The sequence below is a fragment of the Astatotilapia calliptera genome, chromosome 10, assembly GCF_964374335.1.
Source record: "Astatotilapia calliptera chromosome 10, fAstCal68.1, whole genome shotgun sequence".
Classification (NCBI taxonomy): Eukaryota; Metazoa; Chordata; class Actinopteri; order Cichliformes; family Cichlidae; genus Astatotilapia; species Astatotilapia calliptera.
In genome coordinates, this window is record NC_137431.1 from 7,034,377 (window position 1) to 7,056,904 (window position 22,528).

Sequence of the window (22,528 nt, forward strand, 5' to 3'; positions counted from 1 at the left end):
GGATACTGGAATGCCTAGAATTGTACAAGATCAATGGGACCCTAAGAGCCTTCATCAGGAACTCAATGGGGATGTGGCGTACAACACTAGAGGCCAACTCCAAGCCCATAGCACAAGTCACCATCAAGTGCGGGATCTACCAAGGAGATGCTCTGTCCCCACTGCTGTTCTGCATAGGCCTGAACCCCCTCAGTGAGATCATTAACAAGACTGGCTACGGATACCGACTACGGAACGAAGCAGTTGTCAGCCACCTCCTGTACATGGATGACATCAAACTGTATGCCAAGAGTGAACGAGACATCGATTCACTGATCCACACTACCAGGCTATACAGTAATGACATTGGAATGTCATTCGGACTGGAGAAGTGTAGTCGGATGGTAACAAAGAGAGGGAAGGTAGTCAGAACTGAGGGGATTGAACTACCAGAAGGCAACATTGCAGACATAGAGGACAGTTACAAGTACCTGGGGATCCCGCAGGCGAATGAGAACCATGAAGAGGCCGCTAGAAAAGCTGCAACCACCAAGTACCTGCAGAGGGTCAGGCAAGTCCTGAGGAGTCAGCTGAATGGTAAGAACAAGATCCGGACCATCAACACGTACGCCCTGCCCGTGATCAGGTACCCTGCTGGGATAATAGGCTGGCCAAAGGAGGAGATAGAAGCCACTGACATAAAGACAAGAAAGCTCCTTACCATGCATGGAGGGTTTCACCCCAAGTCCAGCACCCTGAGGCTGTACGCTAAGCGGAAGGAAGGGGGCCGGGGACTGGTGAGTGTCAGCACCACAGTCCAGGATGAGACAACGAACATCCAAGAATACATTGGGAAGATGGCCCCAACTGACCGAGTGCTCAGTGAATACCTCAGGCAGCAAAAACCCAAGAAAGAGGAGGGAGACGAGGAACCATCATGGAAGGACAGGCCCCTGCACGGTATGTACCACCGGCAGATAGAGGAGGTGGCTGATATCCAGAAATCCTACCAGTGGCTGGACAAAGCTGGACTGAAAGACAGCACAGAGGCACTAATCATGGCAGCACAAGAACAAGCTCTGAGCACAAGATCCATAGAGGCTGGGGTCTATCACACCAGGCAAGACCCCAGGTGCAGGCTGTGTAAAGATGCCCCAGAGACAATCCAGCACATAACAGCAGGGTGCAAGATGCTAGCAGGCAAGGCATACATGGAACGCCATAACCAAGTGGCCGGCATAGTGTACAGGAACATCTGTGCCGAGTATAACCTGGAAGTCCCGAGGTCAAAATGGGAGATGCCCCCAAGGGTGGTGGAGAATGACCGAGCTAAGATCCTGTGGGACTTCCAGATACAGACGGACAAAATGGTGGTGGCTAACCATAGTGGTGGTAGACAAACAGAAGAAGACGGCCGTAGTGATCGATGTAGCGGTTCCGAATGACAGCAATATCAGGAAGAAGGAACACGAGAAGCTGGAGAAATACCAAGGGCTCAGAGAAGAGCTCGAGAGGATGTGGAGGGTGAAGGTAACGGTGGTCCCCGTGGTAATCGAAGCACTAGGTGCGGTGACTCCCAAGCTAGGCGAGTGGCTCCAGCAGATCCCGGGAATAACATCGGAGATCTCTGTCCAGAAGAGCGCAGTCCTGGGAACAGCTAAGATACTGCGCAGGACTCAAGCTCCCAGGCCTCTGGTAGAGGACCCGAGCTTGAAGGATAAACCGCCCGCAGGGGCGTGCTGGGTGTTATATATATATATATATATAGTTTTTAGTTTGTTTTTAGTTTTAGCTATTTTAGGGGGATATCTGTGTGTGCAGGTGACTATTACTGTGCATAATTATTAGGCAACTTAACAAGAAACAAATATATACCCATTTCAATTATTTATTTTTACCAGTGAAACCAATATAACATCTCCACATTCACAAATATACATTTCTGACATTCAAAAACAAAACAAAAACAAATCAGCGACCAATATAGCCGCCTTTCTTTGCAAGGACACTCAAAAGCCTGCCATCCATGGATTCTGTCAGTGTTTTGTTCTGTTCACCATCAACATTGCGTGCAGCAGCAACCACAGCCTCCCAGACACTGTTCAGAGAGGTGTACTGTTTTCCCTCCTTGTAAATCTCACATTTGATGATGGACCACAGGTTCTCAATGGGGTTCAGATCAGGTGAACAAGGAGGCCATGTCATTAGTTTTTCTTCTTTTATACCCTTTCTTGCCAGCCACGCTGTGGAGTACTTGGACGCGTGTGATGGAGCATTGTCCTGCATGAAAATCATGTTTGGCCAAACTGGTGGCAAGTGGCATCTTGGCAGCTGCACGCTTGACTTTTCTCAGTTCATGAGCAGTTATTTGGCGCCTTGGTTTTTCCACACGCTTGTTGCGACCCTGTTGACTATTTTGAATGAAACGCTTGATTGTTCGATGATCACGTTTCAGAAGCTTTGCAATTTTGAGACTGCTGCATCCCTCTGCAAGATATCTCACTATTTTTGACTTTTCTGAGCCTGTCAAGTCCTTCTTTTGACCCATTTTGCCAAAGGAAAGGTAGTTGCCTAATAATTATGCACACCTGATATAGGGTGTTGATGTCATTAGACCACACCCCTTCTCATTACAGAGATGCACATCACCTAATATGCTTAATTGGTAGTAGGCTTTCGAGCCTATACAGCTTGGAGTAAGACAACATGCATGAAGAGGATGATGTGGACAAAATACTCATTTGCCTAATAATTTTGCACTCCCTGTATATAATTTAGTGTAGTGTAATTTTAGCTTGCTTTCCAGATTGGTGTGGTCTGCTTTTTAAACAATCCCAGTATGGAAAAGAAAGAACTGACAGCTGGAGCATCTCAAAAAACAGATTTTAAAACTCACCAATGGAAAAATTAAAGGCTACAATAATTTGTATGTCGATTTGTTTATATCTATTTATAGAGCTCCATTTCATTATAGCGAACACATTTTATCTATTGTCACATAAGATCCTGTTTGACCTGAGACATGAAAAAATAACAAACATAATGATTTACTTCCATTTTATGAAAAGTACTGATGATTGCAAGAAAATCGTAACAGCTAGGATTTATATATAACAATAACAACCATTAAATCCCACATTGTTGTGAGAGGAGAAAGACAGGATAAAAGACATGCTGTGGAAGAGAGCCAGAGATTAATAACTAGTAAGGTGTAAACACATTGTGAGAAAGGTGATTGAAGAAGAAACACTCAGTGCTGTAAGATAATTACACTTCACAAGATATCTTGGAATAAGAAAAAATATCTAGACTTTAGACAAGTGAGAAATATCTTAAAAGAAGTGTTGAGACACTCGTTCCAAGTACTTTATTAAGTCAAATAAACTCAACACTGGCCCATCAATGCTTCTTTCAGCATCACTTCTTTCTCACTTTGAGAGGACGATTATTGTGGTCACCAGTCTTTCACAAGGGTAACAACCATTCTCACTATTGATAATTTAGAATCAATCAACCAATTAACCTAACTCAGTTAAGTGCATGTCTTTGGACTGTGGAAGAGAGCCCATAGGAAGAGGCCCAAGTCAGATGGTGGAGTCAAACCCAGGACCTTCTTGCTGTGAAGTAGCAGTGTTAACCACTGCACAATTTTCTTGACTGTGTGTTAAAGTTTGAACAACAAAAGTTTAAGTGTGGGAATTATTACTAAAAATGGTTGTAAGATAACAGTGTCATCTCAAACAGTTTGTTGGTGATATGCATGTAAAGTAACAAATTTTATTATTTATAAACTAAATAAGAAACAAAAGACATTCTCAAAACAAGATTAATAATTTTATTCTTTGTGTTCTTAGTATTTCACTGAATCAGCATTCACACCAATAATAAACAAAATGACCAACAGCAATAGCATATATTGCTTTGGAACAATCCATTAACTTGCTTCATGAACAGTAAAATAAAAAATCTAGATCCTAACTAAATGACATGTCTTACCATACCTTATTCAATAAAACTTAAAAAAATATAAATTAATTTAGAAAGAAAAGATGCAATATTGTGTCAGACTGGCTGTTTGAACGTTTCTTTGCTTCCACAGGTGGATGTTCAGAATCCATCGGTGGGTTAGTCTCGGGGGCAGCACATACTACCCTCTGCCCCTTCAACATCCAAAAGACACCATCTGACTATGACTTTCTACTTCCCCAACCAGGTAGCCCTCCCTAACAGTGCATGTACCTTCTCTCACTCAGCCATAGCTTCCTGTGCATGTCAGCTGTTTCATGCTGCCTGTCCTGTCTGTGTTCCTCCTGCAGACATGACAATGCGTCTGTGCCGTTTGCTGTGCTAACTATAAGTGCCCTTTGAAAAATGTTGTATAACTCATTGTTTTTGTTCAGTAAACACAAATGATTACTATATAACACTGTACGGTTTTTACTAAGCTAACTACCTTTAATTTAGTAAACTCCCACCGTAAGGGTGTGTTTTAACTGATGAAACTGTGTTGTACTCAGGCTCGGACATCTGATTGCTGCCTTTTATAAGTTTATTCCACAACCATAAACTAACACCAGTACAGTAACCGTGCCTTTACAGAAGCCAGGTAATCAACTGAAAGACACAAAATAAAACAACCATACAACATTAACAAAGCAACACTATTAATGACAGTACAGTTTAGTATTAGTCATATTTATAGCTTTAACACGTTACTTGGTTAACAAAGAAACTCACCAGCTCGGCTTCATCAGTCATAACAGCGATATCAATGAAAAGAAGATCCGGCAGGTAGGATCTATGAGCGGCCGTTAACACGTACCATCCCAGACTTAGATAAATCACTCCGTCTTAAATAAATTTGTCATTTAAAGCAAATATGAGTCTGGCTGATAATAAATCACAACAAACAAATTGGCATGTTAGTAATATGGGAAAAACCCACACCTCCCACTTGGGCTACGTGCCACAATAACCAGTAGCAATAAACACCAATATAGAAAACAAAAAGTCTTATAACAGTGTTTTAAACAGGTTGGGCCTGGTCCCCACACCCAAGAGTCCCCAATCTGCAAGTATTTCTTGGGTACTCAGGGGGATGAACCACGTTCCTCTTGCTCCTCTACTGGCAGTAACACCACCAACCTCCTTACGTCCCTGTGGAGAATGGTGGAATGACATGGTTCCCTGTCCTTCCTTGCCTGAGACCAGTTGATGGGACGACTACAACAAATCCTTACTTTGACATCTCGAACAACACCTAGGTGATCCGGATCTGCCTCTTCCACGCGGCCCAGCTTGAAACGACCCCTAAGTGCGTTCTGATCTGCCACCCAGACAAGGTCCCCAACAGAAACATTTCTCACCGGGGCATGCCATTTTTGCCGAACAAACAGGTGCGGCCCGGCCAACTGACTCCAGCGTCTCCAAAACTTGTCCACTTCCACCTGGACTGCACGTAGACGACTGAATGGGTAGGCAGGGAACTCAAAACCCATGTTGTCGCCCCTGGGCCCTGCCCGACCCAACAACAAAGAGTTTGGTGTCAACACATCTACAATTTCTTCCTGAATTTGAGCTCTGGCCCCGATAGGCCTCTCATTGGTGAGGTTGGCCGCCAAATAGAGGAGGGTTTGGAATTCCAGAGCAGTCAAGTTTCCCTCCTCACCAACGTTACTCAACGCCCTTTTCAACACGCGAACAGCTGCCTCTGCTGCTCCATTCCGGTGTGGGGAGTCCGCTGGACTAAACTCCCACATCCAGTCAGACCCAACTACGGCTGCCTTTCTTTGGATCTCTTCTTTGTCGATACTCGCAAGGAAATCATAGAGCTCCTTCAGCGCAGGTTTAGCTCCCACGAAATTGGTCCCCTGGTCAGACCAGAGTTTCTTGGGGTGACCCCTCAGGGCAGTAAACCGCTGGTATGCCTTCAGGAAGCCCTCAGTTGACAGATCTTCAACTATGTCTGCATGAACGGCTCTTGAGGCCATACAGCTAAAAACCACGCCCCAAACTTTCTTCTTCACTCGTCGTCTTACTGAGTCTCTGACAAAATATGGACCAAACAAGTCCAAAGTAGTGTACTCAAAAGGGGCTGCTGGCGTAGTGCGTACGGGAGGAAGATCACTCATCACCTGAGTGCATAGCTTGGCCCTGCACTTTCTGCAACTTACGCACGAATCAATCACCTTCCGTACGATCCTGGGACCTTGAACTACCCAGCCCCTCTTCCTCATCCGAAGAAGGGTGGCAGAAACACCTTCGTGGTTGACACGATGGGCGTCCTCAGCGAGCAGAGAGCTTAACCGACACTTGTAGGGGATCAAAGGGACCCCGGACCTCTCCTCCTCAACGGATTGAATCCGGCCATAGCACATCAAGAGCCCCGTTGTTTTATCCTTGCGCACAACCAGGCGGTTGAGCGTCGTCGTAGGGAAACTCACACCTGCTTGAGCGGCAAGGCATAAGTCCTGAAATGCCTCTACCCGCTCTTGAGCCGCGGGCACCGCCTCCCACTTTAATCCTACAGCAGTCCGACCCCTGCCAGATAACCAAAAGCGCAAGGCTCTGTGGACATAAGCTATGACCCCACAGAGCTTGGCTAGAGAATTGAACCGTGAAAGATCTACTTGATTTATCAAGGCTGAACCCCAGCACTCCTTGATCCTGCAGACATTAGAAGCAACAGAAGGAGACCCCTTAGTCTCAAAAGATGTAACCTTGTTGCTGAATGGTAAGAGCTCCGGACTTACTCGGCCGCCGACCACGGCTTTGACGCTATCAAAGCCATCTGGAGTAGTCTGCGCCCTTTGCTGCGACCTTGTTAAGATGGCTGAAAAAGCCTTTCTTTGGAGTCGACTGACGACTTCTCTAGTCCCAGAGGCCACCTCTGCAGCTGACTTTATGGGCCATTCCTCTACTGGCTTGGTTAGGAACATGGGACCGGTCTGCCATGAAGAGTCCTCACCAAGCTGCTCAGGGGAACATCCTCTTGTGACCAGGTCAGCCACGTTGAACTGGCCAGGAAGCCACCACCAGTCGGTCACAGGCCCAGCCTTCTGTATCTCTCCCACTCGATTGGCAAAGAAGGTCTGGAACCCGTAACTCTCCCGTTGGATGGCACCTAACACAGTCTGACTGTCCAGAAAATGGTACCAACGATCTATTTCCAACCGACTGTACTTCAGAAAGTAACCTTTCAGGCGAGTGGCAAAAACAGCTCCACAAATCTCTGCCTTGACAGCATCTCCCTTTTGTTCGATTGGAGTCAATTTGGCCTTGGACTCCACGAGCCGGGTCTTAACCCCTCCAGATGTTTCCCAGCGCAGGTAGAGGACCGCTCCGTATGAGTCACAACTTCCATCAGAGAACGTGATCCCCCAGGGTTTACCCACCCAGCCGGATGGTGTAATACTCCTGGGAAAGGTGATGGTACTCAGCCGCGCGTACTCCTCAAAGAGCTTAATCGCTCTCCCACGTAGTTCACTAGACAGCGGCTTATCCCACGTATCCTTAGTCAGTATCCCGGCCTCCTGAAAGGCTCTTCTGACAAGAATAACACCTTTCTGCTTCAGGGGCGTCGCCAGACCAAGGGGGTCATAGAGCCCTGCTACCTGACTTAGAAGCATACGGCAGGTGAGGGGATTTGGCGTCTTCTCCCCTATGTTCTCTTCAGCGAGGTCTACTTGAGTACGCATCTTTTTCTTTCTTGCGGAGAAGTTAATAGCCACCATGAGGAAGAGCTTGTCTTCTTCCACGAGATAACCCACACCCAAGGCCTTGTTGTCCTCGGTCCGCAGCTGGTTGGGCAACATGATGGTTTCTGGTTCGGCAGGAACAGCACCTTGCCTCCCACTAAAGCCAGACCGCACCCAAGGTTTGAGGTAAAACCCACCATGCTTGAGAATGGTTTCAACCCCCTCAAGGATCTCGCTCAGTCTCTCAGGGTCGTTGTGGGACACAAGGATGTCATCCACGTAAGTATCCTCTTCAATGACACGTCTTTCTTCCACTCTGTTGACAAACTGTGGCAGAAGGGCAGTCTCTCGCATGGCAACCTGAGCGATACAACCTGCAGGCTTGTCACCCATGTTCACACGCACCACAGCATAATCCTTGATGTCCTCCTCCAGGGAATGCCTCCACAAGAAGCGGTGAACGTGCACCTCTTGATCCTCCAGCCATACAGAGTTATACATTTTGGAGACATCCCCTATTGCTGCATGCTCTCCCTCCCGGAAATGGAGCAGCACTGCCCTAATGGGATTCAGGACATCTGGGCCTTTCATCAAGATGCTGTTCAAACTAACACCTCTGTACACCTGGCTGCTGTCCCAAACGAGCCTCACCGGCGTGGTGTTGGAGTGTGGGTTGGGCGCCATCAAATGGTTTATCCACCACACGGCTCCTTTCCACTCGTCCAACACCGTCCGGGAAAGCTGGATAGCGGCCCCCCTAGCCAGCATGTCACACACCTGCTTAGCATAAGCTGCCTTCCATAATGGATCTTTCTCGAGGCGCTTTTCTGACTTCAGGAAAGTCGCCTCCACAGCTTTGCGGTTGTTAGGTAGGGTGGCAGGGTCCTCTTTCCAGGGATATTTAGCATCCCAATGGGGCTTGTCACTATGATTGTCACTCAGCTTGAAGGTTAGACCCCCTCTGATGATCTCCAACTCTCTTTCATCAGCAAGTGACATTTCTTTCCCTCCAGGGGCGCACTTCCCGCAGCGGCACCCGCCACACATGGGATCACAGGCGGCACCAATACTGTCCCACTGCAGCCATTTGATGATCTCAGTGTTGGATGTAGCCGTGGTACCGACTTCTACGCTGTTCTTTGGTTTTGGGCAGCAGTTATGGAGGGCCACAACTCTCTGAGACGCCGCCCTCATGGAGCATGCCAAATGGGTCGATGAGAGTCGTGCAGTCACCTCCACATCTTCAAACAGATCTGGGTGTGCGCCACTGATGGTTTTCCCCAACGGACCATCCCACAGAACCAAGTCACCGCACCTCATCATTCTCTGGGGGGCTAGACGACCCTCCCGGGTGCTGATGAGTAGCTCAATCTTTTCCGGGCGGATCAGTTCCCCGGGTTCGACGGAGCCTGGGAAAAACTTATCCAGGCGCTCCGAGTCCACGACGTGACCCACATTGGCAATCTCTTCTAATCCATAGCAAACCATCTCATGGAGTCGCCATGTTCCCTTCTTTGTGGCTACTTTTATGCTCACCAGGTATCTCTTTGTCTCTACTTTTGCCTCCATGCCACCAACACCATGAACAACTAAGGTGATTGGTTCACCAGGCAGACCAAGCCTCTCCGCTGCCTCGTGGGTGATATAATTCGTGTCAGAGGCTAAATCGATAAGTGCTCCAATCCAGTCTCCCCTCTTGGTGGTGACGTCCAACAACATCATGAGGACCGGGAGCTCCTTCAGACAACTCTCATCTTCCGAGCCTCTGCCAGCCCACAACTTTGAAGTTACTTTGTTTGTGCAAGCCCTTCGAACAGCCTCCAGCTGCTCCGGGGACAGACCTAGGCCAGCAAACACAGCCTCTTGCTCTTCCGTCGGGCCTCAGGGTTCTCTCCTTTTATCCCCTTTTGTCCCTTGCCTAGCTGCATCTTTCCTGATCCGATGAGGCATCACCCCTTCTGCATCCTTCATTACGACACAGAAAGTTTTTACTACAAGGGTCATCACTCCCATGGGAGTCCAGACACCTGGGACACACTTTTGTCTTTTTCACGTAAACTCTCCGCTCTGACGGGTTGGCCTTTTTAAATGCCTTACAGCGGTATAAGCGCCCTGTGTGACCCTCTTCGCCACACAAACAGCAAGGATTCTGTGACAGCTCACCTCTCGTCTCACTCGCAGTAGCCTTGGTGAACGAACGTCTCTCCATCCTCCGATCAGGTCTCTCTTTTGGTTTCTCGCGGGGGCTCGGATCGGCTGCCCTGGCAGTATTAGACTGTCTGATGGATTGCAACTGCTCCAGTTGCACCAGAACTGTCTTCTGATCTTTCAGGAACTGCCATAGCTTATCAAACCGGTTCTGTGGACTGACATCATTGACAGGATCACATCGGTACAAAAGCCACCTTTCTTTCATACTGTCCGGCAGCTTACTCTCAAGTGACCGGATCACTAACTGATTTTTTATGGCATCTTCACAACCTAGGTCTATTAAGTCCAACAGTTTGGATCAACTGTAAAACCTCTCTGGGTTTGTTGTTGCGCACGCCCGGTAACTCCTGTAGCTCAAGTACAATGTCATCTGCTATCTGTGATACGTCACCATAACAGTCCTCTAAAACTCGGAAAACCTCACTCGCTGTACGGCAGTGAGACAGCCTAAGTTCACATTTTACTGGATCAGCAATATTGTCCATCAGGTGGAAGAGCCTGCACTCCGGGGAACCTGTGGGTTCCGCCAACGCTTGGAGGGTCCCCCAGTTACTCTTCCAGCGCCAGTAGCTTCTCCTGTCCCCAAAGAACTTTGGTAGGCTCAGGGGTGCGAGTGCGATCCTTGTTCCGAGTGATCCTTGAGAGACGGTAGACGTGCTCTGTCCTGCCCCAGCGCCATTGGGTCTCACACCATGCACTCCTCGAAGCTGCTGTGGCGTGCCTGAGGGGCCAGGGTTAAACACAGGACTCCCCAGACCCTGGGATAGTGGTCCCTGTGGTGGCGCTTGAAGGGCTGCAATGGAAGGACTTGTAGTTCGTGCTCCATCGGGGCCACCTTCATCAATAACCTGGTTACTACTGCCCACTGCGGCACTTTGGCATGCAGCAGGGTGCACGTCAGCATCTAGCGCACCACTGGCACGCGTTGGGCCATCATCTCCACCGGTCGCAGCGGGCCCACTGGGCTTGCTAGTGCTGGTCGTCACTCCACCGTCAGCGCCACCTTCATCACTGCCTTCACCTTCACTCCTGAGGTCGCCACACCCAGATCTCCTTCTCCCATCTAGGGTGGTAGCCAGCACCACCATAGCCACTCTCCTCCTTTCCTTGAGCTCTTTGAGACAAGCTCGCACAACGTTCACTTCTTTCTCTGGAACATAACGATCCCACTTATGCACAAACTCACTCAGAGCTTCCTCTCTGCCTTCCACAGCAGGGAGCATTGAATCAAACTGATCCTGTTTTATTTGACCCGTTTTGAGCGCTTCCACCTGGCTAATCGCATCTTTTAGGTCAACTCTTAGACTGTCAAACTGACCTGATGCACAACGAGACCATGACGCTTCCTTTAGCTTCATTTCTGTGGTCTGGTATTTTGAGCGGCAGTCCTGTAGCTTCTTCTCCACTCCAGCTATTTCTGCTGCAAGCCCACTTGCATCTTCTTCTTCCATAGCAGCAATGTAATCAAAACTGCTATCACAAACCTCACTATAACTGTCTTTGAGTGTCCTACTTTCAGACATGAGGTCATGTTCAGTCAGAATGTCAATGTTAAAGGCAATGGAATTGGCTTTCCTAGTAAAAACTGCTTGCGCAGAGGACCGCCTTTTCTTTAATTCTTCTCGGCATGCCATACTGACTTTTTTGTTCGTTTTTACCGGCGTTATTCCTATGCCCTCAGCAAAGATGGCGGCGACCCACTTCCGGTCGCTTAGCGGCTAGTAACTGAATTAAAAGTTCGTTTTCGGCGGCTGGCTTATCCTATGCCAGTGCCCTATTAGTTCCAGCAAAGAAATCCACACACAGTCTCTCACGTACGAGGGCTTGACGGTGTTTTGAGAACGAAGTCACATCGATCGGCCGTGACGATCGGCCGGGCTCCGTCTAATTGCTGGATTCTCCGTAGTTGACACAGACCCTCCTGCACTTCTCCGTCGCGGGGGGTGGCTAAGTGTTGATTACTTTACGGTTTTTACTAAGCTAACTACCTTTAATTTAGTAAACTCCCACCGTAAGGGTGTGTTTTAACTGATGAAACTGTGTCGTACTCAGGCTCGGACATCTGATTGCTGCCTTTTATAAGTTTATTCCACAACCATAAACTAACACCAGTACAGTAACCGTGCCTTTACAGAAGCCAGGTAATCAACTGAAAGACACAAAATAAAACAACCATACAACATTAACAAAGCAACACTATTAATGACAGTACAGTTTAGTAATAGTCATATTTATAGCTTTAACACGTTACTTGGTTAACAAAGAAACTCACCAGCTCGGCTTCATCAGTCATAACAGCGATATCAATGAAAAGAAGATCCGGCAGGTAGGATCTATGAGCGGCCGTTAACACGTACCATCCCAGACTTAGATAAATCACTCCGTCTTAAATAAATTTGTCATTTAAAGCAAATATGAGTCTGGCTGATAATAAATCACAACAAACAAATTGACATGTTAGTAATATGGGAAAAACCCACAAACACGATATTTAATTACACAATTTTATTCTGTGAAGTTAAGTGTGGTACCCTAATTATTGGAGCCAATTTAATAAGCTCCCTGCTATGGTATGATCTGATTATGAGCAGGAAGCATGTGTATGTCTTTGTGTCATGAATGGATGGGTATGTGTGAGTGAGTGAATGGCCTGGGTGTGTGTGTGTGGGCACGGCTGGGCACAGCCCAGTGTTTGAAGCTCGCTGTCCCTTTGGGACATTGCTGCAGTTCCCCAGGATGTGGCCCTGCCTTTGGTTCCAGGGCGTGTGGCTGGATGTTCGGGCGTGGTTGTTGATCTGCTTCATTGGGGGTAGCTTCTTTGGCGTGGGGGTGGTTCTCCGGAGCCTGGGGCCCTGGGGGTGTAGTGACCAGCCTCTGGTGGAGCTGGCGTATTTTGACTTCTCAAGTGACAAAGACACATACACTGAAACGAACACACACGCACAATATCTATAAAAAAAAATACAGTGGGGCAAAAAAGTATTTAGTCAGCCACCGATTGTGCAAGTTCCCCCACCTAAAATGATGACAGAGGTCAGTAATTTGCACCAGAGGTACACTTCAACTGTGAGAGACAGAATGTGAAAAAAAATTCCATGAATTCACATGGTAGGATTTGTAAAGAATTTATTCGTAAATTAGGGTGGAAAATAAGTATTTGGTCACCTCAAACAAGGAAAATCTCTGGCTCTCACAGACCTGTAACGTCTTCTGTAAGAAGCTTTTCTGTCCCCCACTCGTTACCTGTATGAATGGCACCTGTTTGAACTCATCATCTGTATAAAAGACACCTGTCCACAGCCTCAAACAGTCAGACTCCAAACTCCGCCATGGCCAAGACCAAAGAGCTTTTGAAGGACACCAGGAAAAGTATTGTAGACCTGCACCAGACTGGGAAGAGTGAATCTACAATAGGCAAGCAGCTTGGTGTGAAAAAATCAACTGTGGGAGCAATCATCAGAAAATGGAAGACATACAAGACCACTGATAATCTCCCTCGATCTGGGGCTCCACGCAAGATCTCATCCCGTGTGGTCAAAATGATCATGAGAATGGTGAGCAAAGATCTCAGAACCACACGGGGGGACCTGGTGAATGACCTGCAGAGAGCTGGGACCAAAGTAACAAAGGTCACCATCAGTAACACACTACAACGGCAGGGAATCAAATCCCGCAGTGCCAGACGTGTTCCGCTGCTGAAGCCAGTGCATGTCCAGGCCCGTCTGAAGTTTGCCAGAGAGCACATGGATGATACAGCAGAGGATTGGGTGAATGTCATGTGGTCAGATGAAACCAAAGTAGAACTTTTTGGTATAAACTCAACTCGTCGTGTTTGGAGGAAGAAGAATACTGAGTTGCATCCCAAGAACAACATACCTACTGTGAAGCATGGGGGTGGAAACATCATGCTATGGGGCTGTTTTTCTGCCAAGGGGACAGGACGACTGATCCGTGTTAAGGACAGAATGAATGGGGCCATGTATCGTGAGATTTTGAGCCAAAACCTCCTTCCATCAGTGAGAACTTTGAAGATGAAACGAGGCTGGGTCTTCCAACATGACAATGATCCAAAACACACCGCCTGGGCAACAAAGGAGTGGCTCCGTAAGAAGCATTTGAAAGTCCTGGAGTGGCCTAGCCAGTCTCCAGACCTCAACCCCATAGAAAATCTGTGGCGGGAGTTGAAAGTCCGTGTTGCTCGGCGACAGCCCCAAAACATCACTGCTCTCGAGAAGATCTGCATGGAGGAATGGGCCAAAATACCAGCTACTGTGTGTGCAAACCTGGTAAAGACCTATAGTAAACGTTTGACCTCTGTTATTGCCAACAAAGGTTATGTTACAAAGTATTCAGCCACTGCACAGAGACATGCCATCTTCAGAAGTTTTCTGATGACTCTGCGGTGGTTGGATGCAGCAGCAGGGATGATGAGACAGAGTACCGGGCTGTGGTCGACTCCTTTGTCACGTGGTGTGAGCAGAATCATCTGCAGCTCAACGTGGCAAAGACCAAGGAACTGATCGTGGACTTCAGGAAGACCAGGAAACACTTGACCCCTGTTTCAATCCAGGGGGTCAGTGTTGACATTGTGGAGGACTATAAATACCTTGGAGTACACATTGACAATAAACTGGACTGGGCTAAAAACACCACAGCACTTTACAGGAAGGGCCAGAGTCGTCTCTATTTTTTGAGGCGACTGAGGTCCTTCAACATCTGCCAGAAAATGCTGAGGATTTTCTATGAGTCTGTGGTGGCCAGTGCGATCCTCTATGCTGTTGCATGCTGGGGGAGCAGGCTGAGGGTCGCAGATGCCAACAGACTTAATAAACTGATCCGTAAGGCCAGCAATGTTGTGGGGATGGAGCTGGACTCCCTCAAGGTGGTGTCGGAGAGGCGGATGCTGTCCAAGATAAAGACAATGTTGGATAACACCTCCCACCCACTCCATGACATGTTGGTCAGTCACAGGAGCTCGTTCAGTGAGAGACTGAGATTACCGAAAAGCACCACTGAACGACACAGGAAATCATTCCTGCCTGTGGCCATCTCCCTGTACAACGCATCCACTTAACACACTGTTTGCTGCTACAACTACACATGTTTCTTTTCCAAATATTTATTTATAAGTGACTTATGTATGTATGTATGTATGTATATATATGTATATATTGTACTATTCTTAGTTAGCGTATTGTCTGTCTTGTCTTAATGTTGGTTTAAAATGGAGCACTGTAACAAAAAATAATTTCCCCCAGGGATCAATAAAGTATTCTGATTCTGATTCTGATTCTGATTCTGATTATTGAGTTGTATTTTTGTTATTGACCAAATACTTATTTTCCACCCTGATTTACGAATAAATTCTTTACAAATCCTACCATGTGGATTCATGGATTTTTTTTTTCACATTCTGTCTCTCACAGTTGAAGTGTACCTCTGGTGCAAATTACTGACCTCTGTCATCATTTTAGGTGGGGGAACTTGCACAATCGGTGGCTGACTAAATACTTTTTTGCCCCACTGTACATTTCCACTTGCCCCTGCGGGTGAGCTGTCCTTCAAGATCAGGTCCTCTACCAGAGGCCTGGAAGCTTGAGGGTCCTGCGCAGTATCTAAGCTGCTCCTAGGACTGCGCTCTTCTGGACAGAGATCTCCAATGTTATGTATGTTCCCGGGATCTGCTGGAGCCACTCGCCTAGCTTGGGAGTCACTGCACCTAGTGCTCCGATTACCACTGGGACCACCGTCACCTTCACCCTCCACATCTTCCCGAGCTCTTCTCAGAGCCCTTGGTATTTCTCAAGCTTCTTGTGTTCCTTCTTCCTGATGTTGCTGTCATTCGGGACCGCTACATCGATCACTATGGCCGTCTTCTTCTGTTTACCACCACTATGTCCGGTTGGTTAGCCACCACCATTTTGTCTGTCTGTATTTGGAAGTCCCACAGGATCTTAGCTCGGACATTCTTGGGGGCCTCTTCCATTTTGACCTTGGGACGTCCAGGTTATACTCAGCACAGATGTTCTTGTACACTATGCTGGTCACCTGGTTATGCCGTTCCATGTATGCCTTGGCTGCTAGTATCTTGCACCCTGCTGTTATACATACATGTATATATATCTATATCTCTATCTATCTATCTATCTATCTATCTATCTATCTATCTATCTATCTATCTATCTATCTATCTATCTATCTATCTATATATATATATATATATATATATATATATATATATATATACACTCAACAAAAATATAAACGCAACACCTTTGTTACTGCTCCCATTCCCCATGGGATGGACGTAGAGACCTAAAATTCATTCCAGATACACAATATAACCATCCCTCCCAAACAGTGGTCACAAATCAGTCCAAATGTGTGGTAGTGGGCACATCTGCTATATTGAGATAATCCATCCCACCTCACAGGTGTGCCACATCAGGATGCTGATCTGACATCATGAGTAGTGCACAGGTGTACCTCAGACTGCCCACAACAAAAGGCCACCCTGGAATGTGCAGTTTTGTCTCACAGCAAAATGCCACAGATGCCACAAGCAATGAGGGAGCGTGCAATTGGCATGCTGACAGCAGGAATGTCAACCAGATCTGTCGCCCGTGCATTGAATGTTCATTTCTCAACCATAAGCCGTCTCCACAGGCGTTCATGCTTTTTTAATTTGTCATTTATTAAAATTATAAATATATATTTTAACTCAAAAGTACAGTTTTTAAATGTAATGTTGCTGAAACAACAAAGTAATAAAAAAATAAATCTATCTGATGGAGAAATCACTCATCTTTGGAAAAGAGAGTTTATTACCTGATATGTTTAATATGCTGCTGAGAATATAGCCCAGAAGAAGCGTATAGTATAGCTTTTATTTTGGAAAGAGCCATTTCTCTGTAATAAACTCTGAAATTTCATGTTCAGGCATTTTACTTTAACTGTGATGATGTCATTCCAGAACTCCAACATATGGTCCTCATTTGAATACTCAGATATATCTGACTGATTATAATCATTTTTGTATATTTGATGTCTTAGCACCACCTCAGGGTGTAGAAGAGTCACACATTCATGCCGATTTCAGCCTTTTTGTACTTTCTTTCCCAGTCCTCCAAGCATGCCTTTAGTATGTAATCTGTAGGACTGCACATAGTTTAGAATTCTTAGTCAGCTACCTCCTCATAGAATAAGTAGATACTGTCAATCAGGACCAAGCAAAAAACCCCAAAACAGAACTCTAGCATCTGGCTTGTGTTCCCTTACAGTATTTGAAGACACCTTAAACAGCTGCCCTCCATCCCAGCCTCCTCCTCCACCTGTGAGACACAGCTTTACTGAGCCGCCCTCATCACCCTCATCCTGTAACTCTTCCATGTCATCCAACTCTGTTATCACTCAACTACACATGCCCCCCTCTGGACACGAGCATGTCCTGTTAACTCCAGGTAAAGTTTTTCTTTTAAAAACAAGCTAAATAAATCGTTTTAGGGCATTATATTTCTCAGTGTAATAAGTGTTAAACTTATTATTTACAACATTGCTTTGCTCGTGTTGGCTTGTGTGCCTGACTTTCTCTGTTGTCCAGACTCAGTTTTTGGAATGGTGAACAGTGCTGCTCCCTCGCATCCAGCCAAAAGGCAAACGGACAATGTGAAAAGCTCCAGAGGCATCCTGGAGTACAACCATCCAGGTACAACCTCTCACTAAAGAGACCATCCTGTCTCTTTAGTGAGTGTTCACTGAGCTCATGGGCAATTAGTAATACTGAAAACATATGTAAGTAGTATTAAAGTTGTTAAATTGTAGATAAAGTCACAGAGGCAGAACCCTGTGCTGGGCAAGCTGGATCCGTGGATTCGTGCAGTTGATGGTAAACTCCATGACTAAGCAACAGGGGATCTTAATATAGTGCTCGGTCAGTGTATAAATGACTGCATGTTTTATAGGTTTCAAACTTTTCATGTTGGGAGTGGAAGATCATTTTTTTTAGATCTAGATGCCTTTGAAATTGTGCAGAACCAAAAATTTCTCCTTTGGTTAAACCTCAACCTTTTTAATTTTTACCTAAACCGTGTGCACAAAACTATGGAGGGATCTATGCTAACGTAGAATCCAGTCAGGACGTCTGCTACTGCTGTTTGTTCGTTTTTTTTTATGGGAGATCGTTTTCAGGCTTCAAGTAGCACCATTATACCAACATTTCACATTCTACACATTGTTTTAGGTGTGTTTGACTGAAAATTCACATGCAAGCTTTTTTTCAAGGCTGTGGTATTTGCCCGCAAACAATACCTTTCAGCTAGCTAAAACAGAATATTATGCTATCAGCGAGCAACATGGCTAATGCCTTTCACACAGCTTTGTCTCAACTCCAAAGAGCCACAGAAGTAAAAGCTCATAATAATAATTGAAACAATCTTTGAAAAAATGACTTACCAAGCATGGCAAACAACTCAAATATGTAGAGCAAAATGTTCTGAAACGGCTTCACTTCAGCTTCGATTGGAGCCGTGCTGGGGGCGGAGTCTGTGAATTTACTCTGTTGGTGTCATAGCCCCTGTAGGAGTTCAGAGTTAAGAGGTCAAGAGTTAATGTTTCCATTGTAACACCTCCAGATTTGACAGAGAAACACTCATTTTTAACACTCGATTTTAACTACTATCATTTTACGCCTCAGAGTTACATTAAAAGAATGTGACTCTGCTTAGAGTAAAATTAACTCTACTTTTGCAAGAAGACTATTAACACCAAAACATTTAACACTTTTGAATTTGCTGTGCACTGACATCATTTCTCTCCTCTTCCTCCAAGTATCACTGGACTGTTTGCAGGCACCAGCGAGGCCACCCAAGCCATATCCGAGGAAGATTCCTCCAGAAATACAACCAGAAAAACCACACAGCCTGGAGCTGGAGAGTGAAGATGCAAAGATAGCTAAACTGATGGGCGAGGGTTTCGCTTTTGACGATGTGAAGCGAGCACTGATGATTGCTCAGTACAAAGTGGATGTGGCCCGAAACATCCTGCGAGAATTTGCCTTAGTGGCCCCCAGACTCAACCTCTAGTCCTAACAGAGTGTGAAAGTGGAGCACAGCGATGAAGCCGTGCCTCTAAAAAGGGCTTCTTTATTCTCTTTGTTCTCAGAAATTTAGGGGAAAATAGTGAGGGAAAGAAACAGAAATATTTCAAGGGAGACTTAGTTTTTTGTTGCCAAACAGAGATGACACGCATAACAAAGTGGCTAAAAACAAATCACTGCAGAGCACAGAGAATCAAAAAAGGGAAAGATATGGATGTGAATGATTAAACCTGTGAAAAAAGAAGAGGCTTGTTATGTTTACAGTGAACTTTGCCAGTGCTGGCCTCTGGATTTAATTCTTCTGTGTGTCTGGGTGCGTAGACCAGATCATGCTACTGCTGCTACTGTCGTATCACATTACTCAGATCTGAAAGATTCTTATAATAGCAAAACAGTTTCAGCTGCACGTTGTCAGAGGGTCAGTTTTCATAACCAGTGGGGTGAGCCTTTCTCCAAGATGTTTCTTCTCTAGCTGCTTTCCACCCTCTCCTCTATTTAGTGCCTTCTGTTTTACTTCCTCCTCCTCTTCCCGTATGTATTTTTCAGAATACTCCATTTTTTGCCCAGATTTTGACATAGTAATTGTCAAATTATGCTCCTAATTATGCGAGGAGCATAATTAGCGAGGAGCTAATTATGGTCCTCGCTTCTGTTCCTACACCGGGGGATGTTTATTATTATGTTTTTCATTTTTGGGCAGCAAGCCTAGGAATGTATTTGTTCTCCATAAGTGACCTTTACCTTTTTTCATTCCCTCAGGCCTAGTTTTTTTCTTTAAGTGATGCTGTGTTTAATGTTTGTGGATGTTTGATTTGTCTGTGTCTAAAGCCAAGTTTAAAGAAATGACAGGAATGGGTGCAGTTCCATAAAACATACATATCTGTTAGATCTTAAGAGATGAGACGATCCACAGCCACCTGTCTCCCACTGTCTCACACTGAAAATGTTCACATGATGGAGGAAGCACTCTCAGCCTGATTTTGAGAGAGTGTGACTTGATAGCTTGCACGTGAACACAATGGAGAAGAACAAAATACTGCACAGGTTTCAAAACGCAAGACCAATTATATGCACGGTCATTGTAATGTTAAAAACCCTTACCTCACAATATGGCATCTGCTACAGGAAAAAAAGCATAAAAACTTGTAGCAGTTTGTGAAGCACATGGTGCTACAACAACTTCAGTGTTAATCAACCAAAACAACCACAGGTTAAAGCCTAAACCAAGAAAAGACACAATAGTGTCATAATAAAGAAACTTATCATGGGATGCCCCTCGGCGCCCTGAGGCTAACTAAGCGGTGTTTCAGGGTTTCTTTATCACAAAGAAAAGTTTAAAGCCTAATCTTGAAAGTGCAGTGCCTGTCTCCTAAATCCAAACTGGATGATCTGCTGCCCATTCTGTTTTTCAAAAGTTACAATTTTAGCCAAACACATGGGGTTGCATATTAAAAGATATCTGGTGTAAAACTCAAATCAAACATCTTGTGCTTCCTAACGTGGTGATCCCTTTGTGATAAGGGAGCAGCTGAAGACAGCTTTTATACAGAGTATGCAGACCATAAAATCGAAATTGTATGGTCTGCAGTGACCTTTCCCTTCAGGGGGACTAGTTGAACCTAACAATTCCACATATTCACAGAATCCACTGTAGGAGTTGGGTGTTAATATTTGTGTCTTTAATATGTCAAATATCTGAAATTCCATGATAATTTCACCTCATAATTTGAGACTGTGATAAAATTTTACTTTCCAAAGTAATTTTTGAGATTTCCTGAACAATTTCTTTGAAGAAAACAAGCTCTCAGGTGATGTGACACGTTGTAAATCGTTTATCTAGGTGATTTCTGTTCTTTAAGACCTATTTTGATATTTTTCTGTAATTGCTTTCATGCATTTGTCAAACCTGCGGATTTGTTGACATCGTGTCTTATCATATGAACAATTTATCCTTTGTTCGGAGTTTTTAAGTCAGTAAATCAAGACTCCTTAGTACAAAAACAAACAACCGAGGGCAAAAAGTTGAACTGTCCTTAGATTAAATACTGTCGTATTTATACGTTTAATCTTTGCTTGCATAGCATTCGCAGACAGCATGCTACCTAGATTAAACTAGGTCCTATTTTCCTGTTTTCACTTCCACATTCCAATTTTATGGTCATTCACTGTTAGACTATCAAAATAATCAGAGTTGATAAGTGATAGTGTTTCATTGTTTGTTTATTTTTCACAGAGCCCACTCTGATTGAGGCTCCTCCCTTTTCAAATGGAAATAAAATGGTTCAGTCAAAACTTTGTTATACCGTAAATACAAGAAAATGATATTCACAAATCTACTAACACAGCTCACTGGCTTTGTGTGTTAGTCTTTAAATGGTCCAGTTGTATTTATAGTGTGAGTGTGATCCCCAGCATGAAGGCCTTTTTTTACTTGAGTATTTAGTTCATATTTTGGAACAAGCCAAGGTTTTTAACAGGCTTCTCCATGATAAAGTTCAAGAGACTCACATAGCTACCAGATTAACATGCAAAAATGTGAATGTGGCTCTACCCCAGCCTAGTTCATGTATTAATGGAGACAGGGAGTTTACACATATCTGGAACCACAACACTGATATTCCACATTCTGATATGCCATTTAGTGGCATTCCCCCTTAACTCGATGGTTTGCTTTTGCAGTGGTTCTTTTGTATAGCAACCATCTTTCCTAAGCTCAGTATTGTCCATTCTGTTGGACACCCTTGTGATGGGCTTAAATAACCTTTGGTTGCAAAGGGCAATTTTAATGTTCTGAATTCATTGACATATCATTAATATGTCAATGAATTCAGTGAAAGTGCTCTAGTGAAAGAAATGTATTGATAATATGTCATGCATAATGTGCAGTGTATGTTTATATTTATGTTATTCATGCTTGATTGGTTGATTTTTTTTTAAATCAATAATAAACAGTCACAGTTACCTATTAAATGGTTTGTGTTCATGTATGCCAAGGTTATTAACCCTAAATCTGATGTGTGCATGCCCTTTCACAGCCCTTTTCTGACAGCTTGTGTTTAAAATACACTCTTTCAGCCAGTGGCTTCTAGTGAACATGCAACAGTAAAAACAAAGGTATCCATCCTCTTGCGCTTATTCAAGTCAGGCTCGTGGGGCTGGAGGCTCTCCCAACTACTATAGAGCAACAAAGCTATATCATCAGTAATTATGACACAGAACTTCCCTCTGACCACAAGCTACTCAAGTCAGATCAGGAGAAAAGTGTTTGAAAGTGATTGGAGGTACACAATTTAAAGGAATGTTGAAAGTTATGCATCAAACTGTGTTTTTTTCCTTCCTTTTCTGTAGTTGAATGATGTGTTTGTGTATTATCTGTGGTCTCCATTGAGGAGACTGTCTCGGTATGGAGCTGCAAACTGCTTGACATCTGCCAGTTCAAGTCTTAGTGAAGAAAAACTGCATGTTCATTATAGAAATCAAAATTACTTTTTAATATAACCTTGTTTCATGTAAAATTAAGGATAAATGTTTCACAATTTGCACTAAT

The 22,528-nt window shown here is 44.9% G+C and overlaps 1 protein-coding gene across 4 annotated transcripts in view; it reads left to right on the forward strand.

Annotated features, from left to right (window-relative positions):
- Window positions 1-21,951, forward strand: part of cblb (Cbl proto-oncogene B, E3 ubiquitin protein ligase) — a 158,382-nt gene extending 136,431 nt beyond the window's left edge. For 3 of the 4 annotated variants that reach the window (XM_026181707.2, XM_080307438.1, XM_026181708.2), the window contains 4 exons: window positions 4,079-4,192; window positions 17,168-17,347; window positions 17,488-17,592; window positions 18,714-21,951. In XM_026181707.2, coding sequence (XP_026037492.2) covers window positions 4,079-4,192; window positions 17,168-17,347; window positions 17,488-17,592; window positions 18,714-18,967 — 653 coding nt within the window. In that variant the 3' untranslated portion in view covers window positions 18,968-21,951. The remainder of the gene's footprint in view (window positions 1-4,078; window positions 4,193-17,167; window positions 17,348-17,487; window positions 17,593-18,713) is intronic. The other variant, XM_026181709.2, reaches the window with a different exon arrangement.
- The last annotated feature ends 577 nt before the right edge of the window (window positions 21,952-22,528 follow it).